This window comes from Lepidochelys kempii, chromosome 2 (assembly GCF_965140265.1).
Source record: "Lepidochelys kempii isolate rLepKem1 chromosome 2, rLepKem1.hap2, whole genome shotgun sequence".
Lineage (NCBI taxonomy): Eukaryota > Metazoa > Chordata > Testudines > Cheloniidae > Lepidochelys > Lepidochelys kempii.
The window spans coordinates 269159660-269176241 of NC_133257.1; the positions used below are offsets into that span (position 1 = coordinate 269159660).

The 16582-nt window shown below is 46.8% G+C and overlaps 1 protein-coding gene across 2 annotated transcripts; it reads right to left on the reverse strand.

Annotated features, from left to right (window-relative positions):
- Nucleotides 1-288: 288 nt before the first annotated feature.
- On the reverse strand, nt 289-10302 carry LOC140905790 (GTPase IMAP family member 9-like). 2 transcript variants are annotated; one of them, XM_073329273.1, is made up of 4 exons: nt 10157-10302; nt 8753-9007; nt 2621-2669; nt 289-1861 (listed from the first exon to the last, which is right to left on the reverse strand). In XM_073329273.1, exons 3-4 carry the CDS (start codon nt 2652-2654, stop codon nt 849-851), a joined length of 1047 nt encoding a protein of 348 aa, XP_073185374.1. In that variant the 5' UTR covers nt 2655-2669; nt 8753-9007; nt 10157-10302; the 3' UTR covers nt 289-848. The 2 variants fall into 2 exon arrangements, with proteins under 2 accessions (XP_073185374.1, XP_073185372.1); XM_073329271.1 differs by lacking the exon at nt 8753-9007.
- Between the last annotated feature and the right edge of the window lie 6280 nt (nt 10303-16582).

A 16582-nucleotide genomic window follows, 5' to 3' on the forward strand; every position in this document is an offset into this window, starting at 1 on the left:
GAAGAAACTCTTTCTCCCATCATACTAAGGAATGACTTTTGCAGGGTACCACACCCTTGGATTAAGTCCCTTTCTGGTAAGCAGGCGTCTATATTTATTCCACTCTGCACTTGCACTAGGTTCTGGTCTAAGCAAACACATATCTGCTCACCTTGGAATAGCAGTTTACTTGTTTATAGTTTCTCCCAGCACAAATTCTCTTTTTTGGAATCTTGTAAAGGTTATAACTAAAGTCACAGTGTCTTTTCCTTTCCATTCCATTCCATTCCTCTTCCTCATTCTCCTTCATGATTAGAAACTAATGTACAAAAACTGTGGTAATTCCTTTCCAGGCTGTTCTTCACCTGTATGATTCTCAGACTGGGTCTCCTGTTTCTATTTCCCAAATTTTCTGTTTATCTACCAAGGAATCTACAAGTCAACTATTTCTTTATTAGCTTCCTGAAGTGTTCCTGGAGCAGGAGCCCAGCAGTGCATAGTGCATAGCAGATGCGTACATGGCAATATATATTGCTTCTACCATGTATGTATATTGTTCATGTTTATACTAAGTCATGTAATTACATTGCACACATTGAATTCATGCATTATAACGGTGATAGCAATTAGCCTTTGGAACAGATTATCAAAGCATGTGATAGATTCACTAGCACAAGGGAGAAAGTATCTTAGCAATTAAGGGCCCATTTCATTCCTTGTGTAGCTCTACTGGCTTCAGTGGAGCTACATCAGGGATGAATTTGGTCCTAAAATGCAGAATGTTGGGGTCCGTACGTGTAACAAGCAGTGAAACTTCATTTGTGACTTTTATAGACTCAGAATAACAGGATAAAGAAGATAAATGTAGCTCAGTCATCATTAAACCAACGCATAATTACTGCAAAAGCAAGTGTAAAAGAATCCAAAAGCATTTTCCATATTATATCACTTTCAGCTTCTTCCCTGGCTCCTGCTTGTTTTGCAGCATAATCTCTCTCTTTTTCTCCTAAAAGTCTCAATTTTTGTTGTTGCAAAACCATCTCCTTTTCTGCCATGTCTTTCTCCCACATTATCCTCTCCTTTTCATCTGGATACTGCTTTTGTTCTTCATCCCTTATTTTTAATTCTTCCTTGAGTTGTTTTATTTGCTTCTCATAATCACGTTTTATTTTCTCTGTCTCTCTTTCCAGCTGCTCTGCATAGGCTTTTTTCAGCTCCTCTATTTTCTCTTGAAGCTTCTTCTCAGCATAGTTATACATCTCATTCGTGTGATATGTGCCTCCGTTCTCCTGCACCATCTTATCTACCATCTCCAGCAGCTCATTAACCTGGGCATCCCGTTCTTCTCCGGTTGTTCTGTTGTTGAATGCACAGTATCGTTTTCCAAATTTTCCTACCAGCTCACAAAGGCCTTGGGCAACAGAGTCTTTTATGAACTCTTCTAATTCGGTACCATCTAAATCATCTTTCCGAGTGAATAACAGGATCATGTACCTCATGGACTCAGCTCCAAAAATATCTTGTATTCGTTTGACTGCTTTTTTTTCCTCCTCAGTGTAACGGCTCAGTGGCACCACTAGAACGATGGCATGGGGCCCTGGGGAGGAGGCTACAATACAGCGACTGATCTCTCGACAAGTTTCTTCCACTGGTACATGCGTGTCAAAAATGCCAGGAGTATCAACCACCACCACATTCCTCTCATTCCAGATTCTTGCCCCCTTACTGCAGTTTGCAGTTACAGACTTTGGTGAGAGTTTGGACTCAAACACTTTCTTGCCAAGGATGGTGTTTCCTGTTGCACTTTTCCCAGCTCCAGTTTTACCTACAAGGATGATTCTCAGTTCTGATTCCCCAGTGTAGCGGCCGACATCCCCTGGGGCTGTTGGAACACGTGTGAGATATTCATGACATTACAAAGAAAACCAAGTAGAGATGGGTAGCTTTGAGGATTTCTGCCTATACAACTATAGACATTTGAATGTGCAAAGGTTAAGACGTTTTCACTTTAGAACTGAATGGCACAGTAATTGATGGCCTGATCCAGCTCCCATTCAAGTCACTCCACATTGGGAATCTTTCCACTGACTTCACTAAGAGTTGGATCAGGATCTATGGGCACTAACTTCTCACCTCTGAGGGTTTAGCTTCAGAACTAGTGATCATTGGTTTACTGGCCTCAGAGTCACTCGTGGACACTGGTCCACATCCCAGAAGACAAAGCAGTCTGGGCCATCTCTACACTTGGGAGACACAGGATTGGAAGAGCAGTGTTCCTGGCAGGTCAGGAATGTGGTGCACTGACAGTCTGGGTTAGGAGGGAATATCTTTCAGAGTGGCTGCATGCACTGTCCTTGGCTCTTCAGCCTTTATACTCATGGGCAGTAATGATTATAAAAAGTCGCCAACTATAAAAACCCATTTTAAAACCTCTTTTGTCATGAGCCCCTGCTACACTTCTGACCTTGTTCCTGGGGGGTTCTTACCCTTATTTAAGATATTTCCATCAACACTCAGTGCAGAACATTAATCTCAAATGGGAAGGAGCTCACCTACAGACAATAAACCTTTAAGTATTTATACTTATATTAATTAAGGGCAAAGAAGGGACAGGATAGAGTCCCAACTGTTATTTCCTTACCATCGGTTTGTTCTTTCTGTATCCAGCTTTCCATTTTTACTTGAAATATCTGTTGAAAAACAATTTTATTTAAAACCTAGAAGAGCCTTCACACAGAAGAACGTACTACAGATATTCAGATAAAAGAGAAACTTCAACAACCATCTATGAATACTTTTGTGTCATATATGAAGTCACCCCTCTGTCTTTCAACTGGAAAGGATTATGGCAGAAAATTAAATGCAAAAGAAGCTAAATGTGAATGACACATTTTGAAGACCCTTTACTAAAAATTGTGAAGAAAATCTGGACCTGATTTTGAATACTGGCCTCTAATTTAGCACCTGAATTTTTATAGGCATATTTAATTCATAGAATCATAGAATATCAGGGTTGGAAGGGACCTCAGGAGGTCATCTAGTCCAACCCCTTGCTCAAAGCAGGACCAATCCCCAACTAAATCATCCCAGCCAGGGCTTTCTCAAGCCTGACCTTAGAAACCTCTAAGGAAGGAGATTCTACCACCTCCCTAGGTAACCCATTCCAGTGTTTCACCACCCTCCTAGTGAAAAAGTTTTTCCTAACATCCAATCTAAACCTCCCCCACTGCAACTTGAGACCATTACTCCTTGTCCTGTCATCTTCTACCACTGAGAACAGTCTAGATCCATCCTCTTTGGAACCCCCTTTTAGGTAGTTGAAAGCAGCTATCAAATCCCCCCTCATTCTTCTCTTCTACAGACTAAACAATCCCAGTTCCCTCAGCCACTCCTCATAAGTCATGTGTTCCAGTCCCCTCATCATTTTTGTTGCCCTTCGCTGGACTCTCTCCAATTTATCCACATCCTTCTTGTAGTGTGGGGCCCAAAACTGGACACAGTACTCCAGATGAGGCCTCACCAATGCCGAATAGAGGGAAATGATCACATCCCTCGAACTGCTGGCAATGCTCCTACTTGTACAGCCCAAAATGCCATTGGCCTTCTTGGCAACAAGGGCACACTGTTGACTAATATCCAGCTTCTTGTCCACTGTAACCCCTAGGTCCTTTTCTGCAGAACTGCTGCCTAGCCATTCGGTCCCTAGTCTGTAGCAGTGCATGGGATTCTTCCTTCCTAAGTGCAGGACTCTGCACTTGTCCTTGTTGAACCTCATCAGATTTCTTTTGGCCCAATCCTCTAATTTGTCTAGGTCCCTCTGTATCCTATCCCTACTCTCCAGCGTATCTACCTCTCCTCCCAGTTTACTGTCCTCTGCAAACTTGCTGAGGGTGCAATCCATGCCATCCTCCAGATCATTAATGAAGATATTGAACAAAACAGCCCCAGGACCAACCCTTGGGGCACTCCGCTTGATACTGGCTGCCAACTAGATATGGAGCCATTGATCACTACCCTACGAACCGACTAGCAAAGGGAAGGGGAGGCACCACCTAGATCCAAGTGCTCCTTACCCCAGAGGGAGGGCTGTCTCCTCTGCACACATCTGAGTCTAGGGGAATGATGGGGGCAGGGGTGGCCTCAGCTCAGCACCATTTTATGCCCTCCCATCAGAGGGCAGGAGCCAATTTATATGATATCACAAACCTAACCATTCAAAAATCCTGAGTAAGACAGAAAACCCACAAGATTGGCTTAAGAATCTCAGGATTTTTACAACTAATAAATTTGGGGTTATTTTTAGTTGCCTTCTGGTTTTTGAGCCTTTAGGGTACAATCTCCTCACATTTGCAAGCTTTTCTCTCCAACTATGAGGGCTAGAAACTTAATAAGAAACTGAGAGTCAGATGTATTCACAAGACTCCATGAGCTGAAGCTTTAGGAAAAACACCAATTACCATGAGAGTCATGATCAAATCATAAAAGTTGGCAACACTGCTTACAATTCAATGTTCAGCCTGAAACAAACACGGACAATGGTAAATAAATAAATAAGGAGACAGGCAAGAAAACAATATCTCACTTTTTAAAGTCTCACGAAATTTAAGCCAACGTCAGAAGTTTAGGGGGTCCGGCTTGTGATTTTTGAACTCCTCAGTCTTGGCTATATTGACAAGAAGGGTTTCTTCAGGTATGTTGGCAACAAGAAGAAAGCCAAGGAAAGTGTGGGCCCCTTAATGAATGAGGGAGGCAACCTAGTGACAGAGGATGTGGAAAAAGCTAATGTACTCAATGCTTTTTTTTGCCTCTGTCTTCACGAACAAGGTCAGCTCCAAGACTGCTGCGCTGGGCATCACAACATGGGGAAGAGATGGCCAGCCCTCTGTGGAGATAGAGGTGGTTAGGGACTATTTAGAAAAGCTGGACATGCACAAGTCCATGGGGCCGGACGAGTTGCATCCGAGAGTGCTGAAGGAATTGGCAGCTGTGATTGCAGAGCCATTGGCCATTATCTTTGAAAACTCGTGGCGAACCGGGGAAGTCCCGGATGACTGGAAAAAGGCTAATGTAGTGCCAATCTTTAAAAAAGGGAAGAAGGAGGATCCTGGGAACTACAGGCCAGTCAGCCTCACCTCAGTCCCTGGAAAAATCATGGAGCAGGTCCTCAAAGAATCAATCCTGAAGCACTTGCATGAGAGGAAAGTGATCAGGAACAGCCAGCATGGATTCACCAAGGGAAGGTCATGCCTGACTAATCTAATCGCCTTTTATGATGAGATTACTGGTTCTGTGGATGAAGGGAAAGCAGTGGATGTATTGTTTCTTGACTTTAGCAAAGCTTTTGACACGGTCTCCCACAGTATTCTTGTCAGCAAGTTAAGGTAGTATGGGCTGGATGAATGCACTATAAGGTGGGTAGAAAGCTGGCTAGATTGTCGGGCTCAACGGGTAGTGATCAATGGCTCCATGTCTAGTTGGCAGCCGGTGTCAAGTGGAGTGCCCCAGGGGTCGGTCCTGGGGCCGGTTTTGTTCAATATCTTCATAAATGATCTGGAGGATGGTGTGGATTGCACTCTCAGCAAATTTGCGGATGATACTAAACTGGGAGGAGTGGTAGATAAGCTGGAGGGGAGGGATAGGATACAGAAGGACCTAGACAAATTGGAGGATTGGGCCAAAAGAAATCTGATGAGGTTCAATAAGGATAAGTGCAGGGTCCTGCACTTAGGACGGAAGAATCCAATGCACCGCTACAGACTAGGGACCGAATGGCTAGGCAGCAGTTCTGCGGAAAAGGACCTAGGGGTGACAGTGGACGAGAAGCTGGATATGAGTCAGCAGTGTGCCCTTGTTGCCAAGAAGGCCAATGGCATTTTGGGATGTATAAGTAGGGGCATAGCAAGCAGATCGAGGGACGTGATCGTTCCCCTCTATTCGACATTGGTGAGGCCTCATCTGGAGTACTGTGTCCAGTTTTGGGCCCCACACTACAAGAAGGATGTGGATAAATTGGAGAGAGTCCAGCGAAGGGCAACAAAAATGATTCGGGGTCTAGAACACAAGAGTTATGAGGAGAGGCTGAGGGAACTGGCATTGTTTAGCCTGCAGAAGAGAAGAATGAGGGGGGATTTGATAGCTGCTTTCAACTACCTGAAAGGGGGTTCCAAAGAGGATGGCTCTAGACAGTTCTCAATGGTAGCAGATGACAGAACAAGGAGTAATGGTCTCAAGTTGCAGTGGGGGAGGTTTAGATTGGATATTAGGAAAAACTTTTTCACTATGAGGGTGGTGAAACAATGGAATGCGTTACCTAGGAAGGTGGTAGAATCTCCTTCCTTAGAGGTTTTTAAGGTCAGGCTTGACAAAGCCCTGGCTGGGATGATTTAACTGGGAATTGGTCCTGCTTCAAGCAGGGGGTTGGACTAGATGACCTTCTGGGGTCCCTTCCAACCCTGATATTCTATGATTCTATGACTCTCTCCCCACACCCCATTCCTCCTTCTACCTGGAGAGGAAAGGGATGGCAAGCCGGGGAATTGAGACTTACTACTGCTCAGCATAGAGGACTCTGCCTAGCCCGTAGGCTATGTCCACCCTTGTGGCAGTGGGTAGCATACAGAGACTGTATGCCCAGCTAGCATGGGTGTAACTAGCAGTGTAGATGGTGAGGCGCACCTTAGGCAAGTATCAGAGTAGCAGCCGTGTTAATCTGTATTTGCAAAAAGAAAAGGAGGACTTGTGGCACCTTAGAGACTAACCAATTTATTTGAGCATAAGCTTTCGTGAGCTACAGCCCACTTCATCGGCTGCAACGATGAAGTGAGCTGTAGCTCACGAAAGCTCATGCTCAAATAAATTGGTTAGTCTCTAAGGTGCCACAAGTACTCCTTTCCTTAGGCAAGTAGAGTGCCCTACATGCCTGAACCCCAGTGTTTTACACCAAGGGTGGGCAAACTTTTTCGCCCCAGGGCCACGTTGGGGTTGCAAAATTGTACGGAGGACCGGGTAGGGAAGGCTGTGCCTCCCTAAACAGACTGGCCCCGCCCCCATCCGACCCCCACCCACTTCCCGCCCCCTGACTACCCTCCTCAGAACCATCGACACCTCCAAACCACCCCTGCTCCTTGTCCCCTGACCACCTCCTCCCGAGACTCCCCTGACCCTAACCGCCCGGGACCCCAGCCCCTATCCAACCCACCCTACTCCCTGTCCCCTGACCACTCCCTCCAGAGACCCTCCCAGACCCCACCCCCTACCCAACCCACCCCCCTCCCTATCCCCTGATTGCCCCAGCCTCTATCCACAGCCCTGCCCCCTGACTGCCCCCCGGGACTCCCTGCCCCTTATCCAACCACCCCTCCCCAGCTCCAGCCCCCATCCCTTGACTGCTCCCCTAGAACCTTCACCCTATCCAACCCCCACCCCATTCCCTGTCCCCTGACTGCCCCAACCCCTATCCACAGCCCAGCCCCCGACTTCCCCCCAGGACTCCCTGCCCCTTATCCAACCGCCCCCCCAACCCCCATCCCCTGACCGCCCCCCTAGAACCTTTGCCCCATCCAACCCCCACCCCACTCCCTGTCCCCTAACTGCCCCAACCCCTACCTACAGCCCCGCCCCCTGACTGCCCCCCGGCTGAGATGGTCAGCGTGTGCACTGGAGCTCTCAGAGCTGACCAGAGATTCAAGTTTGCAGTTAGTGCTCAAATACCTGTAGCAGGCATGACTGGCATGTGTGTGTTCTTGATGCCCATCCTTGTCTCCATATCAACATTCCCCTATCTGGGTGTGTGGCTTAACCCAGTCCCCCAGGCCAAGTCATTCCTCACTCCAAACCATCCCCTAGCTAAAGTGTTGTGTAACAGGAGACTCTGTTGTGTCATAAAGAAGGTGCTTGTGTTGCTGAAACCTCGGCCATACTTCAGCTCCCTGTCCTCGGCAGGAGTGTTCCCCCTCCACGCCGCTGAGCTCCCTTAGTGTTTGTTATTTTCCTAGGGCTCACTCCGGCCTGTAGCCCAGAGTCGCTTGGTGGCCAGGAGGCAACGTTCTTGTGACTGCCAGAGTGGATTCCCTTAAACTACCCATCCTGCTCAACAGCCTTTTACCTGCACCTCTTTGTGCAACCCTCCAAACTTCTGCTGTGCTGCATCCAGCCCATTATTGGAGGAGTTGTGAAGAGCAGTGAGGAGAGAAATAATACAAAGGGATTGTCAAGGTTCCTTCCCCACTCTGAACTCTAGGGTACAGATGTGGGGACCTGTATGAAAACCTCCTAAGCTTACTTTTACCCGCTTAGGTTAAAACTTCCCCAAGATACAAACTATTTTACCCTTTGCCCTTGGACTTCCACTGACACCACCAAACATTTATCTGGGCTTACTGGGAAAACGTGGTTTGGAAACGTCTTTCCCCCAAAATCCTCCCAACACTTGCACCCCACTTCCTGGGAAAGGTTTGGTAAAAATCCTCACCAATTTGCATAGGTGACCACAGACCCAAGCCCTTGGATCTTAGAACAATGAAAAAGCATTCAGTTTCCTTACAAGAAGACTTTTAATAGAAGAAACAGTAAAAAGAAAAGGATCACCTCTGTAAAATCAGGATGGTGAATACCTTACAGGGTAATTAGATTCAAAACATAGAGAATTCCTCTAGGCAAAATCTTAAGTTACAAAAAGACACACAGACAGAAATAGTTATTCTATTCAGCACAATTCTTTTCTCAGCCATTTAAAGAAATCATAATCTAAAGCATATCTAGCTAGATTACTTACTAAGTTCTAAGACTCCATTCTTGTTCCATCCCCGGCAAAAGCCTCTCCCAGACAGACACAGACCCCTTTGATGTTCTCCCTCTTCCCAGCTTTTGAAAGTATCTTGTCTCCTCATTGGTCATTTTGGTCAGGTGCCAGCGAGGTTATCCTAGCTTCTTAACCCTTTACAGGTGAAAGGGTTTTTCCTCTGGCCAGGAGGAATTTTAAAGGTGTGTACCCTTCCCTTTATATTTATGACAGGGATCCAGAGAGATTCTAACAGAAAATGAGAAATGAGAATCATCTTGAAAAAATGCATCTCTGGAAAATAATCCAAACTACTGACTGAGTAGAAAGGAGAAACTTGGGAAGCACTGCTACAGAGAGAAACGTGGGGGGGAACTACAGTGGGGAGCAAGGCCAGGTTTTTTTGGGAGCTGCAGATACAAAGGCATCACATGAGAGAACAAGGAATAATAACCCTAATATATGGCTCTGTTGATACTGCACCATCAATATTGCATTTAATTCTGGGCACCACCTTTCCAAAGAGCTATTGACAAAATGAAGAGAGTTCACAGAAGTGCAAAAATTATCCAAGGGCTGAACGGACTGGGGAAGATTAAAAGAGCTACACATGTATGGCTACGATGCATCACAACTAAGGGCACAAAATAACTGTCTAGCAATATCTAAGTGTTTTAACACCAAGAAGGGAGAGACATTAGTTATGGTGGTACAAGGGAGTATAACAGCAGTAACAGAATAAAGCTACACCAAGAGAAAACTTAGGCTGGACCTGAAGAAAAATTTCCTGAGCGTGAGATGCATTTTACTAGACTGCAAACTATTTTCCTCAAGGGAAGAGATGGGAACCCTGCCACTTGGGACATTTAAAACTAGACTGAAAAAATTCCTATAAATGTCCTTTCTGGAACAACTCTGCATTCATGGGGAGATAGAGTGGATGATCCACGAGGCCTTTTCCATCTCTAACTGCTGTGACTTTACAACTGGAGGGTTTTAAATCACCCCGAAGCATGCCTGAACACTGGAGACCTGCAGACTCTGAGGGACAGGAAGTTTCCTGTGTTTATGTGAAGGTTACTAGCATATGGTCTGATATTACACACACACGCAACCCCACATTAACTGTAGTTTCAATCAGGTTATGAGACATCAGAATCTAATCTGGTCTAGAAAAGATTTGGAAACCTCATATAGAAAAGCTGTCATCTCACTGCCTATCGCTGTGCCTGCAGGCATGGTCGAGCTATCTTCTCTGCTGGTTAAACGTAGAGAGGAATAGCAGCCTGTTACTTGGGTTTTCTCCCTTTGACTCCAGCATTTTCACAAACCTTTTTCCTTTAAACATATCACAGGAGTTTAAAACAAATTTGCCCTCCCCCATACACATACACACACCTGTGTGCTGCTTTCTTAGCCTGAGGAACAACAGTGTGGTCTTCCTGCAGATCTGGCCAACTTCTCCACTGCTCTTCCAAGCTGCGGCTGCTCCTGTTTTATTGGGGAAGAGGATGTTCTCTTCTGGCGTCTGTTGAATAAGCTCAGTCAGAGAAAAAAGTTCAGTTTCACTATGAGTATGTGCTGGGGGTGGGGAGAAAGGAGGAGGGGTTAGCAATCAGCCAATTGCCTTTGCCAGAAAGCCTCTCAGAGAGTTTTACAGACACTGAGCGATGTGCCCCTGTTTCAGAGAGGAAGAAAGCATCCCATAAGCATTCAAAAAATAATCCCACTGTCCAATAGAGTCCTCCGTCCCACTGTCAGTGGATAGATCAGGGAAATCATTATTTTTATAAAGATCGTCCATCTTCTTTAGCCGAACAGCTCCAAATCACTGACCCACTTCTCAGTTCCAGTGTTTCTGGCACTTAGTACTCTAGGTTCTCCTCACCCAATGCCTGACCTTAAGGGTGGACCTCTGTGTTTATCCCCAGAGCACCCCCACTACCACCTGCTATTCCAAGCTGTGTGCTCTAACCTGCCAGAGAGCTCATGTTTCTCCAAACTCGAGTGCCCTGACTTTGAGCAGCCAAATCTCGACGGCAGGCTGGAGCACAAACACGAGAATGAGAGGCAGTCGGCACTGGCTAAGACAGCCATATATCATGGAAAGCATTTGGCTTCATAGAATCATAGAATATCAGAGTTGGAAGGGACCTCTGGAGGTCATCTAGTCCAACCCCCTGCCCAGAGCAGGACCAATCCCCAACTAAATCAGCCCAGCCAGGGCTTTGTCAAGACTGACCTTAAAAACTTCTAAGGAAGGGGATTCCACCACCTCCCTAGGTAACGCATTCTAGTGTTTCACCACCCTCCTAGTGAAAAAGCTTTTCCTAATATCCAACCTAAATCTCCCCCACTGCAATCTGAGACCATTACTCCTTGTCCTGTCATCTGCTATCACTGAGAATAGTCTAGAACCATCCTCTTTGGATCCACCTTTCAGGTAGTTAAAAGCAGCTATCAAATCCCCCCTCATTCTTCTCTTCCGTAGACTAAACAATCCCAGTTCCCTCAGCCTCTCCTCATAAGTCATGTGTTCCAGTCCCCTAATCATTTTTGTTGCCCTTCGCTGGACTCTCTCCAATTTATCCACATCCTTCTTGTAGTGTGGGGCCCAAAACTGGACACAGTACTCCAGATGAGGCCTCACCAATGTCAAATAGAGGGGAACAATCACGTCCCTCGATCTGCTGGCAATGCCCCTTCTTATACACCCCAAAATGCCATTGGCCTTCTTGGCAACAAGGGCACACTGTTGACTCATATCCAGCTTCTCGTCCACTGTCACCCCTAGGTCCTTCTCTGCAGAACTGCTGCCTAGCCATTCGGTCCCTAGTCCGTAGTGGTGCATTGGATTCTTCCATCCTAAGTGCAGGACTCTGCACTTATCCTTGTTGAACCTCATCAGATTTCTTTTGGCCCAATCCTCCAATTTGTCTAGGGCCCTCTGTATCCTATCCCTACCCTCCAGCGTATCTACCACTTCTCCCAGTTTAGTGTCATCTGCAAACTTGCTGAGGGTGCAATCCACACCATCCTCCAGATCATTTATGAAGATATTGAACAAAACCAGCCCCAGGACCGACCCTTGGGGCACTCCGCTAGATACCGTCTGCCAACTAGACATTGAGCCATTGATCACTACCCATTGAGCCTGACAATCTAGCCAACTTTCTACCCACCTTGTAGTGCATCCATCCAGCCCATACTTCTTTAACTTCATCTGCCAGTCATTGGATCTCATTCTGCCTTTGTCTACTAGATCAAAGATCCATCTACTATCAGAAATCATCTCCCAGGTAGGCACTTACACACCACGATAAAGCTGCCTCAGCCGTCCCTTTGCTAAACTCAATAGACTGAGTCCCCTCAGTCGTTCCCTGTAAGGCAGGCTTTCCAAACCTTGAATTATGGTTGTAGCTCTTTTCTGAATGGTTTCCAGTTTTACAACATCCTTTTTGAAGTGTGGATACCATAATGGGACACAGTCTCCATGAATGGTCTCACTAATTTTGTATATAGAACGAATGCAACCTCCTCACTTCTTCTTGATAATCCTTTGCTCATACATCCAAGGACCAGCTTAGCCCTCCTAGCTACAGCATTGCCCGGGGAGCTCATGGTCAGTTAAGGGTCATGGTAGGAACTAATTTCTTTTCAGAGTCAGCCTCCTGACTCCCTGATTAACCTGCCCGCCCTGTCAATCAGGCTGACCTGGAGCATTGGCCTCTCCCCATTGCCCCTGGGGACTGTCAGTCTCAGGGTCCTGGTTTCCCATCCACCCTTCCCCTTTTGGTACTGGGAGCTAGCAACCAAAACACCCCCGCTGAGTGTTAGTAAGGGGACAACAGCCCCCTTACATTAAAAAGGATCCGTCAGTGAGGGGCGCGCAAGGAGCTGAGAGTGAGAGGGCGCGCTGCTGGAGGACTGAGGAGGACAAACGCTCTCTGGCATCAGGGGGAAGGTCCTGTGGTGAGTATAAGAAGGTGTTGGGAGGCGGCCATGGGGAAGTAGCCCAGGGAGTTGGAACTGTCATACAGCTGGTACAGGAGATGTTGTAGACACCTGCTATCCCCAGGGCCCTGGGCTGGAACCCGGAGTAGAGAGCAGGCCCGGGTTCCCCCCATCTCCACCCCCCGCCCAACTCCTTACTTTACACAAGGGGAGTTGACCTCGACTGTGAGTCACATCAGATGGGGAAGGTCTTTGGCCTGTCCCCGACCCACTAGGTAGGACAAGAGACCGCAGGGTTTCTTCTCCTCCCTTTCCCCATGCTGGCCAGTGATGAGGTTACCTGGGCAAACAGCAGGTTTGAGCCACTGGCAAAAGTGGCCTAACGGAGGGCTGCCGTGGACCTCTGAGGCGAGCAAATCTTCCAGAAAGCACAGGACCCGCCAAGGCAGAGGATTCAGAGTAGCAGCCATGTTAGTCTGTATTTGCAAAAAGAAAAGGAGTACTTGTGGCACCTTAGAGACTAACCAATTTATTTGAGCATAAGCTTTCGGGAGCTACAGCTCACTTCATCGGATGCATAAAGTGGAAAATGCAGTGAGGATGTTTTATACACACAGACCATGAAAAAATGGGTGTTTATCACTTCAAAAGGTTTTCTCTCCCCCCACCCCACTCTCCTGCTGGTAATAGCGTATCTAAAGTGATCACTCTCCTTACAATGTGTATGATAATCAAGGTGGGCCATTTCCAGCACAAATCCAGGGTTTAACAAGAACGTCTGAGGAACGGGGGAGGTGGGGGTAGGAAAAAACAAGGGGAAATAGGTTACCTTGCATAATGACTTAGCCAATCCCAGTCTCTATTCAAGCCTAAGTTAATTGTATCCAATTTGCAAATGAATTCCAATTCAGCAGTCTCTCGCTGGAGTCTGATTTTGAAGTTTTTCTGTTGTAATATCACAACTTTCATGTCTGTAATCGCGTGACCAGAGAGATTGAAGTGTTCTCCGATTGGTTTATGAATGTTATAATTCTTGATATCTAATTTGTGTCCATTTATTCTTTTACGTAGAGACTGTCCAGTTTGACCAATGTACATGGCAGAGGGGCATTGCTTGCACATGATGGCATAGATCACATTGGTAGATGTGCTGGTGAACAAGCATCTGATAGTGTGGCTGATGTTATTAGGCCCTGTGATGGTGTCCCCTGAATAGATATGTGGGCACAATTGGCAACGGGCTTTGTTGCAAGGATAGGTTCCTGGGTTAGTGGTTCTGTTGTGTGGTATGTAGTTGCTGGTGAGTATTTGCTTCAGGTTGGGGAGCTGTCTGTAAGCAAGGACTGGCCTGTCTCCCAAGATTTGTGAGAGAGATGGGTCGTCCTTCAGGATAGGTTGTAGATCCTTGATAATGCGTTGGAGAGGTTTTAGTTGGGGGCTGAAGGTGACGGCTAGTGGCGTTCTGTTATTTTCTTTGTTAGGCCTGTCCTGTAGTAGGTGACTTCTGGGTACTCTTCTGGCTCTGTCAATCTGTTTCTTCACTTCAGCAGGTGGGTATTGTAGTTGGAAGAATGCTTGATAGAGATCTTGTAGGTGTTTGTCTCTGTCTGAGGGGTTGGAGCAAATGCGGTTGTATCGTAGAGCTTGGCTGTAGACAATGGATCATGTGATGTGGTCTGGATGAAAGCTGGAGGCATGTAGGTAGGAATAGCGGTCAGTAGGTTTCTGGTATAGGGTGGTGTTTATGTGACCATCGCTTCTTAGCACTGTAGTGTCCAGGAAGTGGATCTCTTGTGTGGACTGGTCCAGGCTGAGGTTGATGGTGGGATGGAAATTGTTGAAATCATGGTGGAATTCCTCAAGGGCTTCTTTTCCATGGGTCCAGATGATGAAGATATCATCAATATAGCGCAAGCAGAGTAGGGGCATTAGGGGATGAGAGCTGAGGAAGCGTTGTTCTAAGTCAGCCATAAAAATGTTGGCATACTGTAGGGCCATGCGGGTACCCATAGCAGTGCCGCTGATTTGAAGGTATACATTGTCCCCAAATGTGAACTCTGACATCATAATCAAAAAGGCTGACAAAGGAGGTGCTGTTGTCATCATGAATAGGTCGGAATATGAACAAGAGGCTGCTCGGCAGCTCTCCAACACCACTTTCTACAAGCCATTACCCTCTGATCCCACTGAGGGTTACCAAAAGAAACTACAGAATTTGCTCAAGAAACTCCCTGAAAAAGCACAAGATCAAATCCACACAGACACACCCCTGGAACCCCGACCTGGGATATTCTATCTACTACCCAAGATCCATAAACCTGGAAATCCTGGGCGCCCCATCATCTCAGGCATTGGCACCCTGACAGCAGGATTGTCTGGCTATGTAGACTCCCTCCTCAGGCCCTACGCTACCAGCACTCCCAGCTACCTTCAAGACACCACTGTCTTCCTGAGGAAACTACAATCCATCAGTGATCTTCCTGATAACACCATCCTGGACACTAGGGATGTAGAAGCCCTCTACACCAACATTCCACACAAAGATGGACTACAAGCTGTCAGGAACACTATCCCCGATAATGTCACGGCAAGCCTGGTGGCTGAACTTTGTGACTTTGTCCTTACCCATAACTATTTCACCCCAGTCAGATGTGATAAGGGAGCAGGTGCAACCAGCATTCTTTCCGGTCCATTACATGGGTGGTGCACCCCAGAGAATGGTGGGTGGACCAGGTACACCCCAACTGCAGCACATACAGAGAAGGGTTGAAGCAACAATTTGATTGAGCAGTGAGAAGACGCACATAGAAAGGTCGCTGGAGAAGGGATGTGTGGGCAGAAGAAGAAAGAACGGGGTGGAGGGTTAGCATATAAGCCTGTTTGTTAGCCTGAGCTACAATTTTGGGTTTGGCTTTTGATACTCTTACATCCTTCCTAATGTGTGAAGAACAAAGAAACTGTGCTTCATTTTCCACAGCCAGCTGCGTTTGTCAGTATAATGGGAAGAGAAAAGGGATGGAGCAGGGTACGGTGGGAATGCAATGTAGAGGCGCACACTGTCTCAGCTCCTATCTTGAGGCAAGGTCAAGCAACCAGTCAGGAGGGGCAAGAGGGATTAGGGGGTGGTACAACACACTAAAAGACCAGAGAAATGCCTGCCCCTGACTGGAGTATAACCTCACGCCTGACTCCTCCCGTGGGGTACAAAAGAGGTGGGACAAAGACCCCAATTCACGACTTTCCAGAACAGAACATGACCAGAAGTGGTAAGGGGTGTGACTAGGGGTGTACAGTACAGGTATATTTGAGCCTGCTAAGAAGGAGGAGAGGGGAGTGGGAAGGGGAATGGTAATGGGGCAGTTGGGAGTTGGGAACAGGGGAAGTGGGCCATGGGGTAAAGGCCTGTGGTGTCAGAGCTGGGAACAGAACACTGGGGAACAGACTCAATCAGCGTATAGAGATAAGCCCGACAGGTGTGAAGGGCTTCAGAATATGCTTGCTTGGAAACTAAACCCCAATAAACATTGCATTGTCTGCACTTGGACTTCTGGTCTTTTGCTGCTTGCTGTCTGCATGAGAAGAACCAGGGGAGGGGGTGAGGGAAAGCCCTCCGATAGCAAGCAGTCAGAGCAGCTGCTTTACTAAGGGCCATGTGTCTTGTGTCAGTTGTAAGAAGCAGAGCTTAGGAGCAGAAAGCAGGCTGTGTTCCCTAACGCCGAAGCATTTTTGCAGCAGGTTAGTTATACTGTTAACCATCTCCCAGGGAAGCATGGGCAATGCTAATGATAGCAAGGAGAAATTGGGAGGGAAAAATAACTTCTTCTATTTTAATTGTATGCATTGAATGTTTTGATTGTAGCCAAATGGTTC

Coding starts and splice junctions, on each gene's coding strand:
- LOC140905790 (XM_073329271.1), bottom strand. CDS start 2,654: ATGGAAAGCTGGATACAGAAAGAACAAACCGATG. Junction 1,862..2,620: donor ACAGAAAGAACAAACCGATG/GTAAGGAAATAA, acceptor GTGTTCCAACAG/CCCCAGGGGATGTCGGCCGC.